The following is a 16,377-nucleotide window of genomic DNA, read 5'->3' on the forward strand; positions in this document are numbered from 1 at the left end:
AGCTGGTCACGCATGCCTCGTGTGTGAACAACCGGCATGCTGTCTGCTGACGCGCCACAGGAGGAACGCCTTAACACGAGAGTCCAGCCCGTTTCCGCAAATGTCTGCATCGCGCACGTCTCCTGTCTCCGATGCAAAGCGATCTGGACGTGTTCAGGCGCCCCCTGTGAACCCCCAGCCCCCTGGCGCCCGCCAGGCGGCTACTCTCTTTACAGTGGAAACTAGGGTGATGCGAAGCAGACCGAAAAGTTTAGCGCAGCTTTCCTCTACTCTTTAGCAGACGGCAACAACGCGCGCCTGAATTCCTTCATGTGGGAAGACACGCTGTGCGCAGGCGGAGTTCCCGTGGGACTGTCAGCTCGCCTTCTGCGCAGGGGTCGCGCCTACCTCATCGGCGTGTCCGCCGCGGCAGAGACGCGCCGACAAACTCGAGAGACGAGGGGCTGTCAGCGTGCCGCTTGCTCTGCGTCCGTGAGTACGAGCAGCGAATGCCTTGAGAACTGTGGAAGAGCGCACTCAGGAAACAGTTCTATTGTGTTTGTGTACGAGGCGCCAGGCGCGCTGCCTGTGGCGCAGAGAATGGGCACTCTCTGCGCGCGAAGCAACACGACGACAGGCTGTCGATTCTGCCATGGAGGCGGAGTCGAGCGAGGGGTTCTACCCCTTAGCTGACTTGGCGGGTGAGACATTTTGCTCACACAACTCCAGCAGTGGATAGAGGATACCGCGCGGCACACAGTGACCGAATCGACTGAAGCGTGACCTCGCCGGGGGGATCGACACAGGTCATAAGGCAGGAGCTCCGCGTGTACAGCGGAGAAAAGAAGGTCGATTTTCGGTGCCTCAGCGATACAACACTTGGCTCAGCAAGCGCGAGAAACTTGTTTGTCGAGAACCGAAGAGGCGCATTTTGTATGTTTCTCTTCTTAGTCCGAATCGGAAGAAAAAACTTGCGCGGAAACACTCCGTCCCTCGTCTCTGTCTCGACAGCGTCCCGTCAGTCGAAGTCTCGTCGCTTCAAGAATCCGTCCTTTCTACGCTCTCGAGGCTCTGCTTTATCGTCCGGTGGTCGTTCCCTCCTTTTTGCCTTTGACGTTTCATTCCGGCATTACTATTTCGTTCAACTGACTTTGAAATCTGCGAGGTCTTCTAGTCGATGTCGGTTCGATGCGTGCTCCTCTCCGGTGCTCGTCCGTAGCGTAGGCGAACAGCCCTGTCATGCTTTTCGGCAAGTCTCTCCCTTCCCTTCTTGTCTCCAGTTCGGTCCGGGCGGCGTATATCTGGACAGACTAATTGGTTTTCCTCTGGCGCTCTTTCTTCCGCAAATGTTTTGCCGGCTGGGAAAGTCGGCGTGCCTCAAAGTGTGTGGGTCACCATTCTCTGCGGCTTCTCGCTACGGCAGCTGCGATCATTTCATGTCTTTGTCGGCGCGACTCTGCTTTTCACCCGCCGAGCCTTACCACTAATTGGGGAGCGAACTCTTTTCTGTGAACATGGCTCTCCGCACGCTGTGAACGACATGCGCACGTTCCTTGGAATCGGCTTCTTATGGAGCACAAGCCGCCTGTGCCTCAAGCCCGATCAACGCTTCGATGCTGGGATATTTTACTGCAGCGTCGGTTTCTAAGCCACCTGACCGTCTGCCATTCCTAGCTCATTCTTTAAGCGGAAGCGATTCTCCCGTTCCCGGCGATGCAGGCAGCGCTCAAGCCTAACAGGGAAAGTAGCCGAAAAGCCATCGTTGGAAAACAGCTTGTTCGACGCTGAACTGCATCGGGTCGCGGGAGTGCTGCTAGAGTGTCCGTACACTGCCGGTACCGGCACCGCAATTCCATCCTCAAAGGAAACCGCCCGATTTGCAGTACCAGGTTGCGGCATCGCTGGAAGTGTTTTCCGGTGCCAGGACGGGCTTCTTGCGTGCGTCGACTGTCCTATGAGAGGCCGGTGAACGGCTTTGCTCAGAGACGTGAGGCAGTGCACGTGCTTGGTCGCTTCTGTGCCGTCAGTACAAAGTCCACACCAGTGTTTCCTTCAGTTTTGTCTCTCGTCTGCTCGTTTTCCAGCGTGCGTCCTGCTTGTTAAGAGCGCATGCGCAAGTGCGCTTCCGTCCAAAATTGCCTTCGATTCTGTGTGGCCTCGATGCAGCGGCTGCCTCTCGCGTGGAACGCCGATGGGGCACCCGTCCGCAGACGCGCCTGCGTCCCTCTGGGCGGCCGCGCCCGCTGCGCCCGCTGCGCCCGCCGAGTCGGGTGAGACGAGCGGTGGTAACGTGGGCGGGGCGTTGAGGCAAAATGAGGCCGCCGGCGCTGCCGAGCGAGAGGAGCGAGGCACGGGAGGAGGGCGCTCGGCGCCTCAGACCGACTCGGGTGACAATCCATGCTCCATAGAGGTAAACACGTTGGGCAGATGTGCAGGGGAACCCTCTTGCTCTGCTTCCCCTCCCTCTGCTGGCCTCTCCTCGTCCTCCCTTGTCTCTCCGCCCACGTCTTTTTCTGTCTCACTGTCTCCCGATTCCCCATTGCCTCCTGTCTCGCCCTCGTCTTCTCCGCCTGCGTCTTGTCTACCTTCTGCCGCACCTTCCTCGTCTACAGTGGATGAATCCAGTCTGCTGCGGGCTGCATCCGAATGTAGCGAAGAAGCCGGGAGGGAAGAATCTCCTGGCTCTTCAAACGCCTGCACGACGCGTTGGAGAAACACTCAAGGGGCTGGGAGACGTCCCCCTACCTCGTCTGCGGAGTCTCCCTTTTTTTCGTCTCATTCCCCCTCTGAATTGCTGCCCCGATTGCCTGATGCTGGTTCGCCTTTGACGCGGCAGGAGCACCACGCGAGTAAAGGACAGGCCGACGTCAGCCAGGGGAGCTCGACAGAATCGCTTCCCACGGAACCCCGTTTCAGCGAGGCCGCCCACGCCTGCGCAGCTGATCTGGTTCATTTCATGAGTCGCGGTGGCGAAGAACAAGGAGAGCGAGTCGAGGGTGGCGACGAGAAGAGAGCCCAAGGGTGCAACTTGGCAGACTTCAGAGACTCCGAGTGCGAGCAAATCGGTGCCGCCACGAAATTGGCAGAAGGCAGAGAGAGCGAGGCAGAAGATGTGTCGCCTTCGAGAGCGCTTGAGGGGGAGGAGCAGGCTCCGGCTGCGCCGGTTGCGTCAGCGGGGTACGAAAGCGAGGGGAGGGACGAAGACGGATCAGATTCACCCCCTCCGTCTGATTCGTTGTTTTTCTCGCCTTCAACAGGTTTGTCGCCGCCTCATGTGAGGAGCCCTCGAGAGGGACACGCCGACGAACGGCCAATGGGCGCCGACGGAGGCGTGGAGGGGAGGTTGGCGAGCAGCTCTTCAGGGCATGTGCAGGAGGCTCGGGCACGCGGCGCGCCATCAGAGGCCACTGAGGGAGAGGGACAGCTGGAGGACCCGTTGCGTTCTGTGGCGGAGACAGCCCCATGCAGCTATCACGTTGCCGCCGGTGTATCACGGATAGAACCAAACAATGTCGACTGTGAGCAGGGGGCGAAGGAGCGAGAGACTTCTCCTCTTCCGGACAGCAGACTCACTGAGACCAGCGACAGTCGCAGGCAGAAGCGCGCGGGGAGAGCGTCGCAGACGGACGGCCGCTCAGAATCTCCGCGTTCGAGTTCAAATCCCGAGGCGAAGGAGCATCCGAGAGGTCACGATACGGAAGCGACGCCACCCGGCGCGCCCGAAGCAGCCCCGCAGACAGTCGCGGCGGAAGGGAGGGCGGAGGAGGCTGAGGCGCGAGCAGGCGGCAGCGACCGCGAAGGAGGTGGCGAGGAAGAAGAGACAGATGAGGACGAAGCAGAGGCGGGCGCTGGACTGGGCGAACCGCCTCGGTGGACGGAGTGTGACCGTGAAGGCGTCGCCTCGTTTTTCGACGTCTCTTCACGCGCAAAAGATGGCATCGTGGATGGCGGCGGCTCGCGTCTCGTCTCCTTCCTTTCTCGCCTGTGGCCGTCTGAGCGGACCTCGCAGTCGCTGTCGTTCTCGGCATCAGCAGAGGCGGCTCGCGTTGCGCGGCTGCCTGGTCCGGGACCGGAAGACGACGGCTGGCGTCAGCCCGCGACTGCGGCAGAAGGAGAAGAGAGTCGTGCCGTCGCCGCGTCGTGTCCAGCGCGTGGGACGGCAGATTCGTCGTCGTCTGCCGCAGGCACAGGGAGCCTCGCGGAAGCGGCGGACTCGACGGTTTTCGAGGCTCAAGTACCCTGGAGAGCGCTGACGGCGCTCCGCCTTCTCAACCGCCGCCTGCACCGAGAGAAATGCAGGGCAGCGAGCCGCGATCTTGTCGAGCTCGGCTCGCCGCTGGAGCGACCGAGAGACACTGGGGGCGAGGACGAAGCGAGGCCGGCGGCCTCAGACGAGCAAGACGTGAGTGCGAGTGACTCTGTGAGGGCGACGGCATTTTCTGCGAGTCGCTCTCCTAGCACACCGCCACAGGCACCACCCTCGCCGCCGTCTCAGGAGCCTCGTCTGAATATCTCGGCTTGCGCGTCGACCGCAGAGCAACGCCGAGGCATTGTGGGGACTTCCGAAGGCGTGCTGCTCGTCTTCGACTGGTTCGACTCGTCTCACGAAGCGAAGGACACCGAGGCACTGTTGCCCTCGTCTTGTCCCCGTCGCCTGCACTCGACGGACGGCCGCGAAAGCTCGCCTCCGCGTGGTTCAGAGTTCCTCCCGCTTGTCACAAGTCCCCAGTTTCCGCGACGCAGACAGCGCGACCCACTCCCGCATTCTCCAGTCTCCGCGTTGCGACGCGACCCCACAGGTTCGCCGCCGTGGACCTCCGCCTCACCGCCCGACGCCGGTTCGCCTCCGTGCATGTTTCTCCTGTTGGGGCATGCGGCGGAGATTTCCGCGATTTCGCCAGATGTGGCGGGGCGGCACGTGGCCTCCTCGGCCCACGACGGGCGCCTTCTCCTGCACGCAGTTCCGTCGTCCCCGCCTGCGGGCTCCGAGGCCTTTAGCCCGTCGTCGCCGTCGCGAGCTGCGCAGGCCCGGGAAACTGCGTCGGGTGTCTCTTCGCGCAGCGCTGCAACCGCCGCAGGGAGCACCCGCGGCAGCACTCGACAGGAGGGCGCGTGGCGGCACACACGCACGCGGCCGTCCTTCGCGGCCGTGTCCGTGGGGTCGTCCTCCGCGTCTCCCACTGCCTTTGTGGCGCCGACTCCTGCGCCTGCCGCCAGGCCGCGGAGTTCGCTTGCGAGTGAACCGCCTCCTCAGGAGGGTGTGCGGCGGATGAGCGTCGAGGGCGAAGGCGGCAGAAGCCAGCGGACGCAGAGGGCTGGCGGCTCAGCGCCACAAAGCGGCAGTTTGCCCCTGCACGCGATGCATCAAGTGACGTGCGCAGAAGACGAACAAGGCGGCGAGCAGTCTTCGCAGGAGGAGGGGAGCCCGGGGGCGTGTCTGATGGAGAGGTGCCGGCAGACTGGGGCCCGACTGGCAAGCGGCAGCGCGTCCCCTACGGGCTCGGAAGTTTTTCTCGTTTCTCCTCTCTGGTCAGTTGTCTTGCCTCAGCCGCTCCTCTCCGTGGCTCTGCATCCCTTCTACGGCAGCGCCGGAGATGACTCTGTGGAGCTGATGCATCCGCGAGACTCCCCGCGCTACCTGCCAAATGGCGATACGCTCTTCGGCCCTTCCGACACTCTTGGAGGCCGCTCTCCTCCGCCGTCAAACCGAGGGAACTTCTCGAAAACCGCTGCACGGACTCACCGTTTCTCCTCGCTCTCTGCGCTGTCTTCCTCGAGCCGCCCCAGCGCGGCCTCCCGCGCGAGTGTCTCGGCGTCTTCCCCGCCGTGTGTGTCTCCTGCGCGGCAGGCCGTCATCTGGGGCAGCGCAGACGGGAGGCTGGTGCTGCATCGGCGTGGATTCTTCTACTCATCCAGCAGTGTGATTCACGCAGGTGAAGGCCCGGTCGTCTGCGTCTCCTGGCGCCGCTCCCTCGTCGCGTGGGCAACGTCTCTCGGCGTGAAAGTGCTTGACGTCGACATGCAGCAGAAGGTCACCTTCGTGCCCAAGTTGACTGCCTCCGCGGGACCCGGGCTTTTCGAGGGCGAGGGCAGACACGAAGGGGACACAGGGGCCGCTGGGGGGGCGCCAGGGGCCCCGGGTCGCGGCGGAAAGCCAGCTGTGGGTCGGAAGCTCGCCGCCAGCGGGAACGAGACTACCCGGGCGGAGCCCTGCCAGCTCGTCTGGGCTGCGGACGACGTTCTGTGCATCGCGTGGTCCACGCTCGTTCGCGTCGTCTGCATTCGTTCTCGAGAGATGCTGGACGGCTCACAGTCGCCGGAAATGGAGACTGGCGCCCCTCTCCAGCAGCGCCTGGCGGCGAAGGCCCCACACCATGGGCTGCACGCAGACGCAGGAGACCCTGGGGCGCCAGCCGCGCGGGAGCTGGGCGGCGGACCGGCAGCTCACCTTGGGGCTGGGCAAGGTCGCCAAGGGCTGGTTGGCGGGCGTTCCGGCAGGATCTGGGCCCGGGAGACAGGCGCCGCCCAGCTCGCGGTGGGCGGCGAGGCCTCCGGCAGCTCGAGTGGGGGGACCGGAAAAACTGTTGTTGTGAAGTTCGCCGAGGTGGTTTTGTCCCTCGCCTTCGAGTGGGCGAGCCCTTTGTGTGGCCTGCTCGTGTCGCCCGTAGGCAGTTCGCGCATCTTTGACGAGCCTGAAGAGGAGACAATCGACGGAGTGGAGGCGCAGTCCCTGTGCAGCTGGGCGGCAGTCCCAAGAGAAGGAGAGACGAGTGCGGACGGAGTAAGCCAGGGGGGGACGGGGAGGGCGGCCCTGCCTGAGGGCGAGCGAAGGTGGACGGCGGCCTGCAGAGAGGAAAGCCAGGGCAGCGGCCGCATTCTGTTTGCCGCGCTCGCGCTTCCCCCTTTGCGCCACCAGACGACGGAGCTCTCAAGGAGGGTGAGCAGCTCAGCGGCCGCTGGCGAAAATCACGCAGAGGAGCCCAAGTCGAGCGAAAGCGTGCGGGAGACTCTGGGCGCTTCTTCGCGCGCCGCTCTACGCGTTGTTCTCGTTGACACAGACGGGGAGGTTGTCCGGCGTGAGCCTCTGCATCTGCCTCTGGGCGACAAAGACGCGTGGGCTCCCGAGCAGCCGGCAGAGCCAATGAACGCGGGAGATGAGAAGGCATTGCCGCCTGGCGGGGCGTTCCAGAGCTGCGAAGCGGAAAAAGAGGAACGATACAAGGCACTGCTCAACTGCAGTCCGCCGAGCGACAGAGAGGGAGAGGAAGATGGAGCTGATGGGTCGCCAGAGCAAATTGGCATTCAAAGGATTCGCTACACGCGTGTAGCGAACGCCTTTTGGCTGGAAGGCGGCCTACTGACCAGGGACGCGACGATGTGGATAGTAAGTCGGCAGGAAGCAGACCGCGTGGCTGCATCATGACCGTAGAGTGGTTGGATCGTTTTGATGATTAGGCCGCTGTTGTTATTTCAAGCCATATATGCACAATTGAAAAAAAATATATATGCGTATATTTAGATGCATGTGTCTGCTGTGCAGCTACCACCGCTTTTTTCTGTGGGATGCAGTCGCGGGTCCTTGTATGTGTGCCGCGGTGATTTCCCACATGTTTGTTATCTCAGTGCTGCCATGTATGCCGTTTTGGCATTCTGTCCGTTGTAGCTGAGACATTTCGCCGTCTGAACCCTCTAGAAGCGAGACAAATAGGCTGAACTTGAGCTGCGCCTTGCCGTGGATTGATGCTAGCCTGCTGTCGCTCCACTGTGTGCTCTCTGGGGTTTTCCTGTGGTCTTTTGCGGATTGCAGATTCGGCCGCGTGACGATGTAGACCGAGCGCTGGCGCTCCTGTCGGTGAACCGCCGTCGATGCCCGACCTGGTTGGCGGAGGTCCTGCGCGTCGCAGGGCGCGTTTCTCCAAGCTTTCGGTCGGCCGTGTGCGGACGCGTCATCGTGGAGATGCTCAACGCGGGCCGCTGTCTCCTGGCGGCCTCGCTCGTCCCTCTTCTGGCAGCGGACCACGGTGACGCGACACCAGACTGGATCGCCCTCATTCTCCTCTTCCATTCGTTTGCTGTACTGCACCTCCTCGTCCTGTTTTTTCCCTCGCCGTCTGGGCTTCCGGGTAGCCCGCGGTCGCCGTCTGTGCAGGCTCAGCCGCCGGCCTCCGTCTACGAGCTTGTTCTCACTCTCCTCGCCTGCTGTTCGCCGCGTGCCCTCCCTGGAGAGCGCGGAGGGCGGGGAGCCTCTGAGGCGCGAGGAGAGGACGGACGCGGCGCGCCGAGAGAAGAAGGCGCGAGGGAGCAGGCTAAGGTCAACGGCGCTGCGCGCCCGGCGCCGTCCTCACCCTCCGTACACACGCGCGCCCCCGGCTCCGTCGTGGCCTATGCAGCGGCCTTTAGCTTCGCAGTTCAGCAGTGGCGGCTGCCAGCAGCCGCCACCCTGCGAGTTCTCAACCGTCTGCGATGCTTCGTCTTTTGCCTCCAGCCGATCGCCGAACGCGATTTACCTGCATTCACGCGCGCCAGGGTAGCGGAGGAGAACGAGAAGACCGGCGCGCCCGTTTCGCCCTCTCCCCCCACCTGCGCGACGGACAGTCGTCCCCTTCTCGCGCTGCTTTCTCCGTACTTCGAACATTCGGTTCCTGCAGAGCCCTGCGCAGCAAACGAAGGCTCGCGGGATTCGCACGCACTTGACAGTGCGCAGGATGACGGTACCTCGAGCTCCCCCCATGCGCAGAGGCCGAGTGTAGACGTCGCGTCGGATGCTGAGAATGCGCCTGAAAGCGACTCGCCGCGGTCATCACAGGCGCGAACGCCTACTTGGGGAAATAGCGGACTCCCAGCTGAATCATCGGAAGCAATCGCGCGGCTACTGAACTTCCCCTGCACAGGGCTGTGTAGAGCGAATCGCGCGCCGGACGCTGTGGAGCCTTGTGCCGCTTGTTGCGCGGCCGTCCTCTTCCTCGCTGTCACCCCGTCTTCTGCGTCTGGAGAAAAACCAGAGGAAAGCGCATCGTCTCACGAGACATGCCGGTCTGCTGATTCTGCGTATCTCTTTTCTCCACAGCCGCGCGCGCCTGGGGACGCGCGCCGAGAAGGCCTCAGTCTCTCCCGGCAGGAGGCCAGGCGGAGGCGTGTGTGTCTGCTGCGGGCCTCGGCAACTCTGGCGACCCAGCTGCTGCTTTTGGACGTCGCCTTCGACTCGCTGCTGCGCCTCCGCTCGCCCGAGGTTTTGTCGTTTCTGGCGAGCTGCGCCGCCCGAGCCGCGCAGGCTAGGGCCGCCGCGCTGACGCAGAGCCGCAGACAGCTCACTGTCTCGACGGCGGCGGGGAGTCCGCGCCCGCGGAGCAGCAGGTCGAGCAGCGCCCTCCACAGCAGCCTCTACGGAGGCTCTGCGGGCAGTCGTGTCTCCTTCGTGTCTCCGGGGGGCGGACCGTCCGCGGCGGGCGGCGTGGGGTCCGGGCTCAGCGGGGGGGGTGCCGTTCGCTGGAGCCCGACAGACAAAGGTGGCTCCTCCGCCAGCAACGGCAACGCGGTTCAGGGAGACGTCGACCGAGCGGCATTCCACGAGGGAGGTTCATTTGCCGCGGCCCGTCTCTCTGCGCATTCTGCAGTGGAGGATTTTTCCGGGGCCGACAGGGTCGGCGCGCGCCTCGGCGACCTTCAGGGGCTGCGGAAAGCAAGCGAATTGCTCTCCGGATGCCATCCTATCGACGAGACGCATGCGGACGGCGAACGTGAGCGAGAAGAAGAGGCTGCGACGCTCGCGGCAGAGGCGGCGCTTCAGAAAGTCCCTGAGAGGGCCGCAGAACTTCTCAGATTGAACGCGGTGCAAACGCTCCAGTTGCTGACCTATCAATGCCGAAGCGCGGATCTCTGTCTCGCGGATGTGTCACCGACTCGCGGCGACATGAAGAGACAGACATCCTCGCTGCAGGACTCTTCCGGAATCGGTCATGATGGGGCGGAGAGGCTCGCACGCGGAGTCACCGCCCCTGAGTGGCGCAGCAGTGACGAAAGTGAGGCAAGCGGACATCGCGCGGGCTCTGGCGACCGCACAGACTACGAGTCAGGTGCGAGGGGAGATTTGTCTGAAGAAGGGAACACCGACGACGGTGCGCTGGCCTTCCTCTATCCCGTCGCTGAGGTTGTGCAGGCTCTCCAACGCGCCGCCACTCCATTCTGGCTCCACGCCTACCTCAAGGAGGTCTTCCAGGTTTGCCCTGCAGCGACAAGGCGCTACTACCCTCTTCAGGTTCGTCACACGTGGAATATGCGATGCAGATCTACTGGAGGAGAAGCAGCAGCCGTCGCTGTTGCACACAACCAATGAAAGGAGGGGCGTGGAAAGCTGAGACACAGCGAGCGTGAATACAGAAAGTAGGACAGGCGACCCAGAGAGGCGGCTTGCGCTGGTCTTTCAACGCAGAGGCCGAGTGTCTCTTCGAGGCCTGCGTGTTCTGCGGCTCGCCTCAAAGAAGATGAACACTGTCGGGGTTCGGCGGTGTTGCGCCCCTCGGGGCCTCAGCGTTTCTCCTCATGGCTCAAGACGGCTCAGTGAGCGAGATGTGAGATCTGCTTGGCCTCTGTCACCTGTGTTGACCTTCTGGTGGGCCTGTGGTCTGTGCAGCTTCGTCTCTTCTTGAATTTCGCGCCGCACCTCCTGCTGTCTTTTCTGCGAGCTGCTGACGGAGGATATGATTACAACGAAGCGTTGGCAGTCTGCCGAAGTGGGACGCGTCTCGCAGGCGAGCACGAGGCGTCGCACGTCGCTCTGGCTGCCGCTTCGCCGTGGGATTCCCCTTCGCCGCGGCTGCCGCCAGCGCTGTTGCACTGCGAGGCCTTCTTGCTGGGGCGTTTGGGCCGCTTCGCCGAGGCGATTCAGCTGACGCTTGAGCACCTGGCGGACATTCCCGCCGCCGTGTCCCTCGCCTGGGAGAGCGCAGACCCGCGCGTCTGGGAGATGCTGGTGGCGGCAGTCGTCGAGCGGCCCTGCTTCATCACGGAGCTGCTGACGGCGCTGGAAGACCATCTGGCTGCGTTCGAGGCGTATTCACGGGACAAGGGGTTCTCAGCGCGGAGTCTCGATGCGCTGGACTCCTCCCTCGTGGCAGGGCGAATGTGCGAATCAGAAAGGCTCGGCAATGATGGCGGTCCTCCAGACAACGTGAGCGGTGCCTGTGGCGGCGGCGGCGCGGCCTGGCTCCAGCGGGGCGACAGGAGACTGGGCGCGAGTGGGGGCGAGACGATCTCCTTGAGCGAGCAACACGCGGCTGACGGAGCTGGCACGGGAAAAGTCACGGGCAGCTCGTGTCTTTCGGAAGATTCCGAAGTGGCGAGTCCTTCGGAGACTGTCGAGGAAAACGGTCGCTCAGCGGATTTCGGGTCCCCTCTTCTGTCGAACGAACACGCGTTGGATCGCTCGTCTTTCGAGGCTGCGTCCGCGCCTGAGGCGCAACTGAGTAGTATAAATGCAGGTACGCTGAGGATCGCTGGAGCTGAGTGCGAGGCGTCGGAGGTGAGCTCGATCATCCGGAAGGCATCGTCCATCTTGACGTTCTCCTCGTCAGAGAGCTCCCGGCGGGGGACGCTGGACGGCGGGGCGGCCGAGGCCGCTGCGCGAGCGGCGGCGGCGGTGATTGCGCCGCTGGAGCTTCTGAAGCGACTCCCGTCGCATGCGCTGCGCCTGGTGCCGAGGCTCGAGCGGCGCCTGGCTCGTCTCTTCGAGCAGAGGCAACTCCGGGACGAATTCTGGGGCGCTGCTGAGCGATGTCAAGAGCACGACCTGCGCGACTTGACTGTTCAGCTGTTTCGCCGCAGACGGCGAGGAGTTGCCGTTCGCCCGGAGAGCTTGCGGCAGAGAGAGGTGGAGAACGACGGTGGCGAGCGCCGCGGCGACGGACGCAGAAGGGAACGGCGAAGGACTCGGCAGCTTCTCGAATTAGTTCGCGATAGACTCAGAGAGTTCAGAGGAGGAGAGGCCGAAGGCGAGAGGGAGGAGGACGGCGACGCCGCTGGCCTCAGCGGAGACGCCGGCAGCATCTGTGAAGCTGGGGACGGCGGTGTAGACCGGCTGCAGTGGAGAAACGGGCGGCATAGTGTCAACGATGCTTCCAGCAGGAAAGCAGGTTCCACGTGGGAGCCTGCGCTTAGTCTTTCGACCAAACCCAACGGCCCAGACACCGGCATGCGGAGACACTCTAAAGGGGACAAGACGAGGAGCGCCGGACGGTCATCGTCTGACGAGCTGGAAGAAGACGGAGAAGCCGCGGCGGCGATGGCAGGCCAGGGGCGACGAGAGACTGGCGCAGCTGAACAGACGGAAAACAGTAAACGACGCCGGCACCAGAGTCTGTTTCGCTCATTTCTCTTCCCAGGAGGCGGCGGCGGATCGAGCGGCCGCGCGGCGCCCGCGGCGGGGGCCGCGCCCCGCGGGGCCCGCAAGTCTCGCAGTCTCTTTTCGGGGGGGCTATCCGCGCGGCCTGCGGCGGACTCGGTCGAAGGGCAAGACGACGCGCATTTAGATGCCTCTGGCGGCTGCGCGCAGACATCTAGAGACGCACGAGACGCTGCGGAAGACCTGGGTAAGAGAGGGGAGGCGCCGCAATCGAACCAGACAGCTGGCGACAGCTGCCGGTCGTCGGCGAGGAAAGGTGACGAGGAGAGAACCGAGGCGAGGCCTACTGGAAACCAGGAGACGAAGAAAGGCGTCCAGTGGCTCTACCTGGAGAAGGAAGGCGCGGAGCCAGGGAAGGAGGTGTCTGTGGGTCAGATGCGACGGGCGGAGAAACTGCTGCAGCACCTCTACGAGACGCGGGAGGCCCTGGGACGAGCCGCAGATGCAAGCTGTGCATTCGCGCCGCCGGAAACCCGCTGCGTGATCTGTACCTACTCTGTGGGGTGCCCGCCTGGCTCGCGCGTCGAGTGGCGCTGCGCGTCTGGTGTCTCCCCAAAAGGCCCGTTGAAGGCGGCTTCGCCAGAGGCGCCCGGGGCTCTCCCTACTGCGGCCTTACCGGCTTCTTTCTCTAGTGTGTTCCCTTTGGAGAGGGCACCGGAGGTCTCCCTCTCCTCGGGCGCATGCTTCAAAGGCTCCGCGCCGGACGACGCTCCGGGTGGTGAGGAGAAACCTACAGCAGCGGTTGTGTTTTTCTGCGGCCATACAGCGCATCTGGAGTGCTGCATCGCAGCGAAAGAATGCGATCCTTACTGGCCAACGGGCGCGAGCTCGAGGCCTCTTGTCTCCCTTGGGTTTCGCCAGCTGATCTCCGCGACGCCCCACGGTGTCTCCGCGCGGGCGCCGGGTGCGGGCCCGTCTCCGCGCCGCAGCCGCCCGTGGGCGCTTGGGCGCGGTCGCCAGGACGGAGCCAGAGACATCGACCCCTGGACAAACGAGGTGCGACGGCCGGATGACCCAGCGCGAGAACAAGAGAAAGTGGATGCCCTTCCCAGCGAAAGTATTTTCGCTTGCCCCGTCTGCCAGCAGACGCCTCTGACGTCGTGGACGGCTGCGTGGAGTCGCTGCGGCGAGCGAGGTGAACGAGGCTTCGAGAGCGAGGCCCGATGCGCGCATCCGCTTGATCTGACCGCCGGCTTATATCACGACGATTCCGCGCTCTTCGCAGTCGAGTTAGCTGCCAAACGGAAAGCAATTGGCGGTTCGTCCCTCGCCTGCGCTCGTCTCACGCAGCAAGCGTCACGGTGTGACCACAGAGAGGGCGGAGCCTAGATCACAACCGCAGCGTGGATCAAGATGCAGCACGACTTGTGAGACAGGCTAAGGGCCTCCGCACGCACTCTCCTGACCCGCTAAGTCGAAACAGCTGCAAGGGAGTGAAGACGTCTCAGCGAGCAGGATCATGGCGTGGTAGCGACGGAGGGGAGAAATGCGAATGAAACCGAAGAGGAGGCCGAGCGGTGTGATGGGATGTGAGGGATGCGTGGGTTTCAGAGGGAGAGAGAACGGGTGGCATGCCGGAGACATTCGCAATGCGACAAGGGCAACATTCATTTGCGCTGGGAGGGAGGCTAGAGAGGGCGAATGAGCAGTGGGGCACGAACGGCGGAGGCGCGAGTGAGTGAGGAGCTCGAGCAGGCTGTGGTCTTCAGAGAGGGAGCGAGGCGGCGCGCAGCATGACGAGAGAGAAAAAGGATTTCATCTTCGGCTGTGCTGCATGGGCATAGGAATCGGCGTATCAAGTTTGAAGCTAGCAGAGTCCAAGACGCGCCGGCAACGATCGGGTTCGCCCGAGCGTCCTCTCTAGCTGTCCTGTTATATTCCAAAACCCGTAATGTGTTTCTCCGTGCTAGGTTTTGAAATAATGCATTCCACGCAGCCTCGGGTTGCGACTGAGTCGGACTTCTGCGTCGTTTCCGTCTTCTGACAGGACTGCGGAAATGTGGAAGGACGACTCTTCATATGGGCGCGCAGTTCAGAATGCTCCCGGCGGGGATACAGAAGGTCGAGCGTCTAGCGTATCGTAGTTAAACAACAGGTAGAAGAGCTGAGGGGCCTCGCATGGTACACGGTGGCGGTTTTGCCTTCGTCAGCCGCTCAAGCAGCACCCGGCCGGCGTCCGAGGGCCCCCTCCCGTCCCGTTGCCTCGGCGGCGTCCAGCCGCTCAGGCAGTGATTAGAGATACGGGCTGTTTGTTCTGTATGATAATGGCCTCTTTCCGACTGTGTAAACAGTTTTGCGGTCGCGGTGACGCGCAACAGATGCTCAGGCGCGGAAACGGTTGCTGGGAACTCTACTGGTGCGGCTCCCCTGCATAGACGGCCGTAGCCCTTTCTCTTGTGGACATAGGTTAGAACAGATCGGACCAGAAATTGCTTAGGCACTACTACGTCCATCGAGAGCACTTGTCTGTGAGCCAAACGACCAGTAGAGCTTGTTCTGAAAATTCTCGCCCCCATACATTTTGGATTTTCGTCAAGTCAAAAGGGCATGCTTTACGTGCCTCTCCAGTTTCGCATGTCATTATTGAGCGGTGGGTTACCTTGCGCAACTTCAATCCTTTATGGCCTCCTCCAGGCGTGTCGGCTCAGGCTTTCTCACATTCTCTTGTATACGAAATGCCACACGAAGGCCCTTTCCACGGAACACATGCACTCACTCTCTGGAATATTGGCGCTTGCAGTGTGCGTGCGGTGTGATGATGGTATTCAGAGATCGAGCGAGATACTTCCCCGCAGAACGCTTTTCCTCTGTCGGTAATGGCGACCGCGTCGGCGCATACATGTGGGAGACAGAATATGCTATACTAGATAGATATCTCTTGTTCGTGTATATCCCACCCCTGCCTTTCAAAGACACGATACCCCCAGGGCAAGCAGGTTCATTAACAGGGCCCCTCTAGTGCGGCTCGCGTCTGGATCTTCTGCTTTAAACATGACCTCATTACGTCATGGGGGGCAGGTTCTGAAGCAACGGCGGTGACCGACGAATCACAGGTGTTTGTCTGAGAGCCCCGACTTCCGTAGAGTCTCCTTTTACGAGTAACGACACTCGTGGAGCCAGTCCCAGGGCAAGCGGGCACGTATTCCTGGATCCGATAGTCACACAGCTCATCTCAGTTTCACGCTTGCCCACTCAGAGAAGCTAGGGAGCTCGTTTTCGGCCTCTACAGCCTGCTGATTCTTCATTGCGCACGGGCGAGCTGATCGGTCGCAGATGCAGGACATATAAAGCTACTACTATCGAACCAGGAAAAAAATGTGCGAAAGTTGCTGTGATTTAGGATGATGGCACAAATTGAAGAGGTCAACCACTTGCTGTCGGTCATACTGCGTCGAATGCACCGGATCCCTTCAGAACTCCGAAGTTAAGCGGCGCAAGGCCCGGTTAGTACTTGGGTGGGGGACTCCCAGGGAATACCCTCGGGTGCTGACAGCTTTTTTTATTTAACGTGTTTATTTGATTAACTTGCCGGTTGTTTTATATATACTATACACTGCTACTTACTACATCGCTTGCTTGTTTGCTGTTATTCACGTGTCCCTTTCTAAATTAATCAATCATCAAACCGTCAAACATTTACAGAGAAATACTTGGACCCCCTACGTTACCGATAACGCTGCCACCGGCCGTCACTGCCGACTAGAGGCAAGATGCTGCGGCTTACAGCGAGCCTTCGCCGAACTCGTCAGCTCGGCGGACCTGGGGAACTCATTTACCACGCCTTTAGGATGAGACCAACTTCGGGAGAGCAAGATTACAATTGAGAGCTTCTTCGTGTACACCTGCATACATTTAACGACGCAATTCTGAAGTTCGGGCGGGCGCTGCTCAGCACTGAGCGCTAGTGCATGCGCGCATGCACGCTACTGGAGAGATTTCCGTATGGCTCTAGTGGTTCCATCCAAGAAATCCGACAACGAAAAAAGCTACGCTTTGTTGTA

General features: G+C 62.0%; 1 protein-coding gene across 1 annotated transcript; it reads left to right on the forward strand.

The window, feature by feature from the left end:
* Positions 1 to 2,170: 2,170 nt before the first annotated feature.
* Positions 2,171 to 13,705, forward strand: BESB_062500 (uncharacterized protein; the record flags this gene model as incomplete). The annotated part of the gene is made up of 3 exons (XM_029364664.1): positions 2,171 to 7,363; positions 7,787 to 10,234; positions 10,610 to 13,705. 3 exons carry the CDS (start codon positions 2,171 to 2,173, stop codon positions 13,703 to 13,705), a joined length of 10,737 nt encoding a protein of 3,578 aa, XP_029219372.1.
* Between the last annotated feature and the right edge of the window lie 2,672 nt (positions 13,706 to 16,377).

The sequence above is a fragment of the Besnoitia besnoiti genome, chromosome V (assembly GCF_002563875.1).
Source record: "Besnoitia besnoiti strain Bb-Ger1 chromosome V, whole genome shotgun sequence".
NCBI lineage: Eukaryota > Apicomplexa > Conoidasida > Eucoccidiorida > Sarcocystidae > Besnoitia > Besnoitia besnoiti.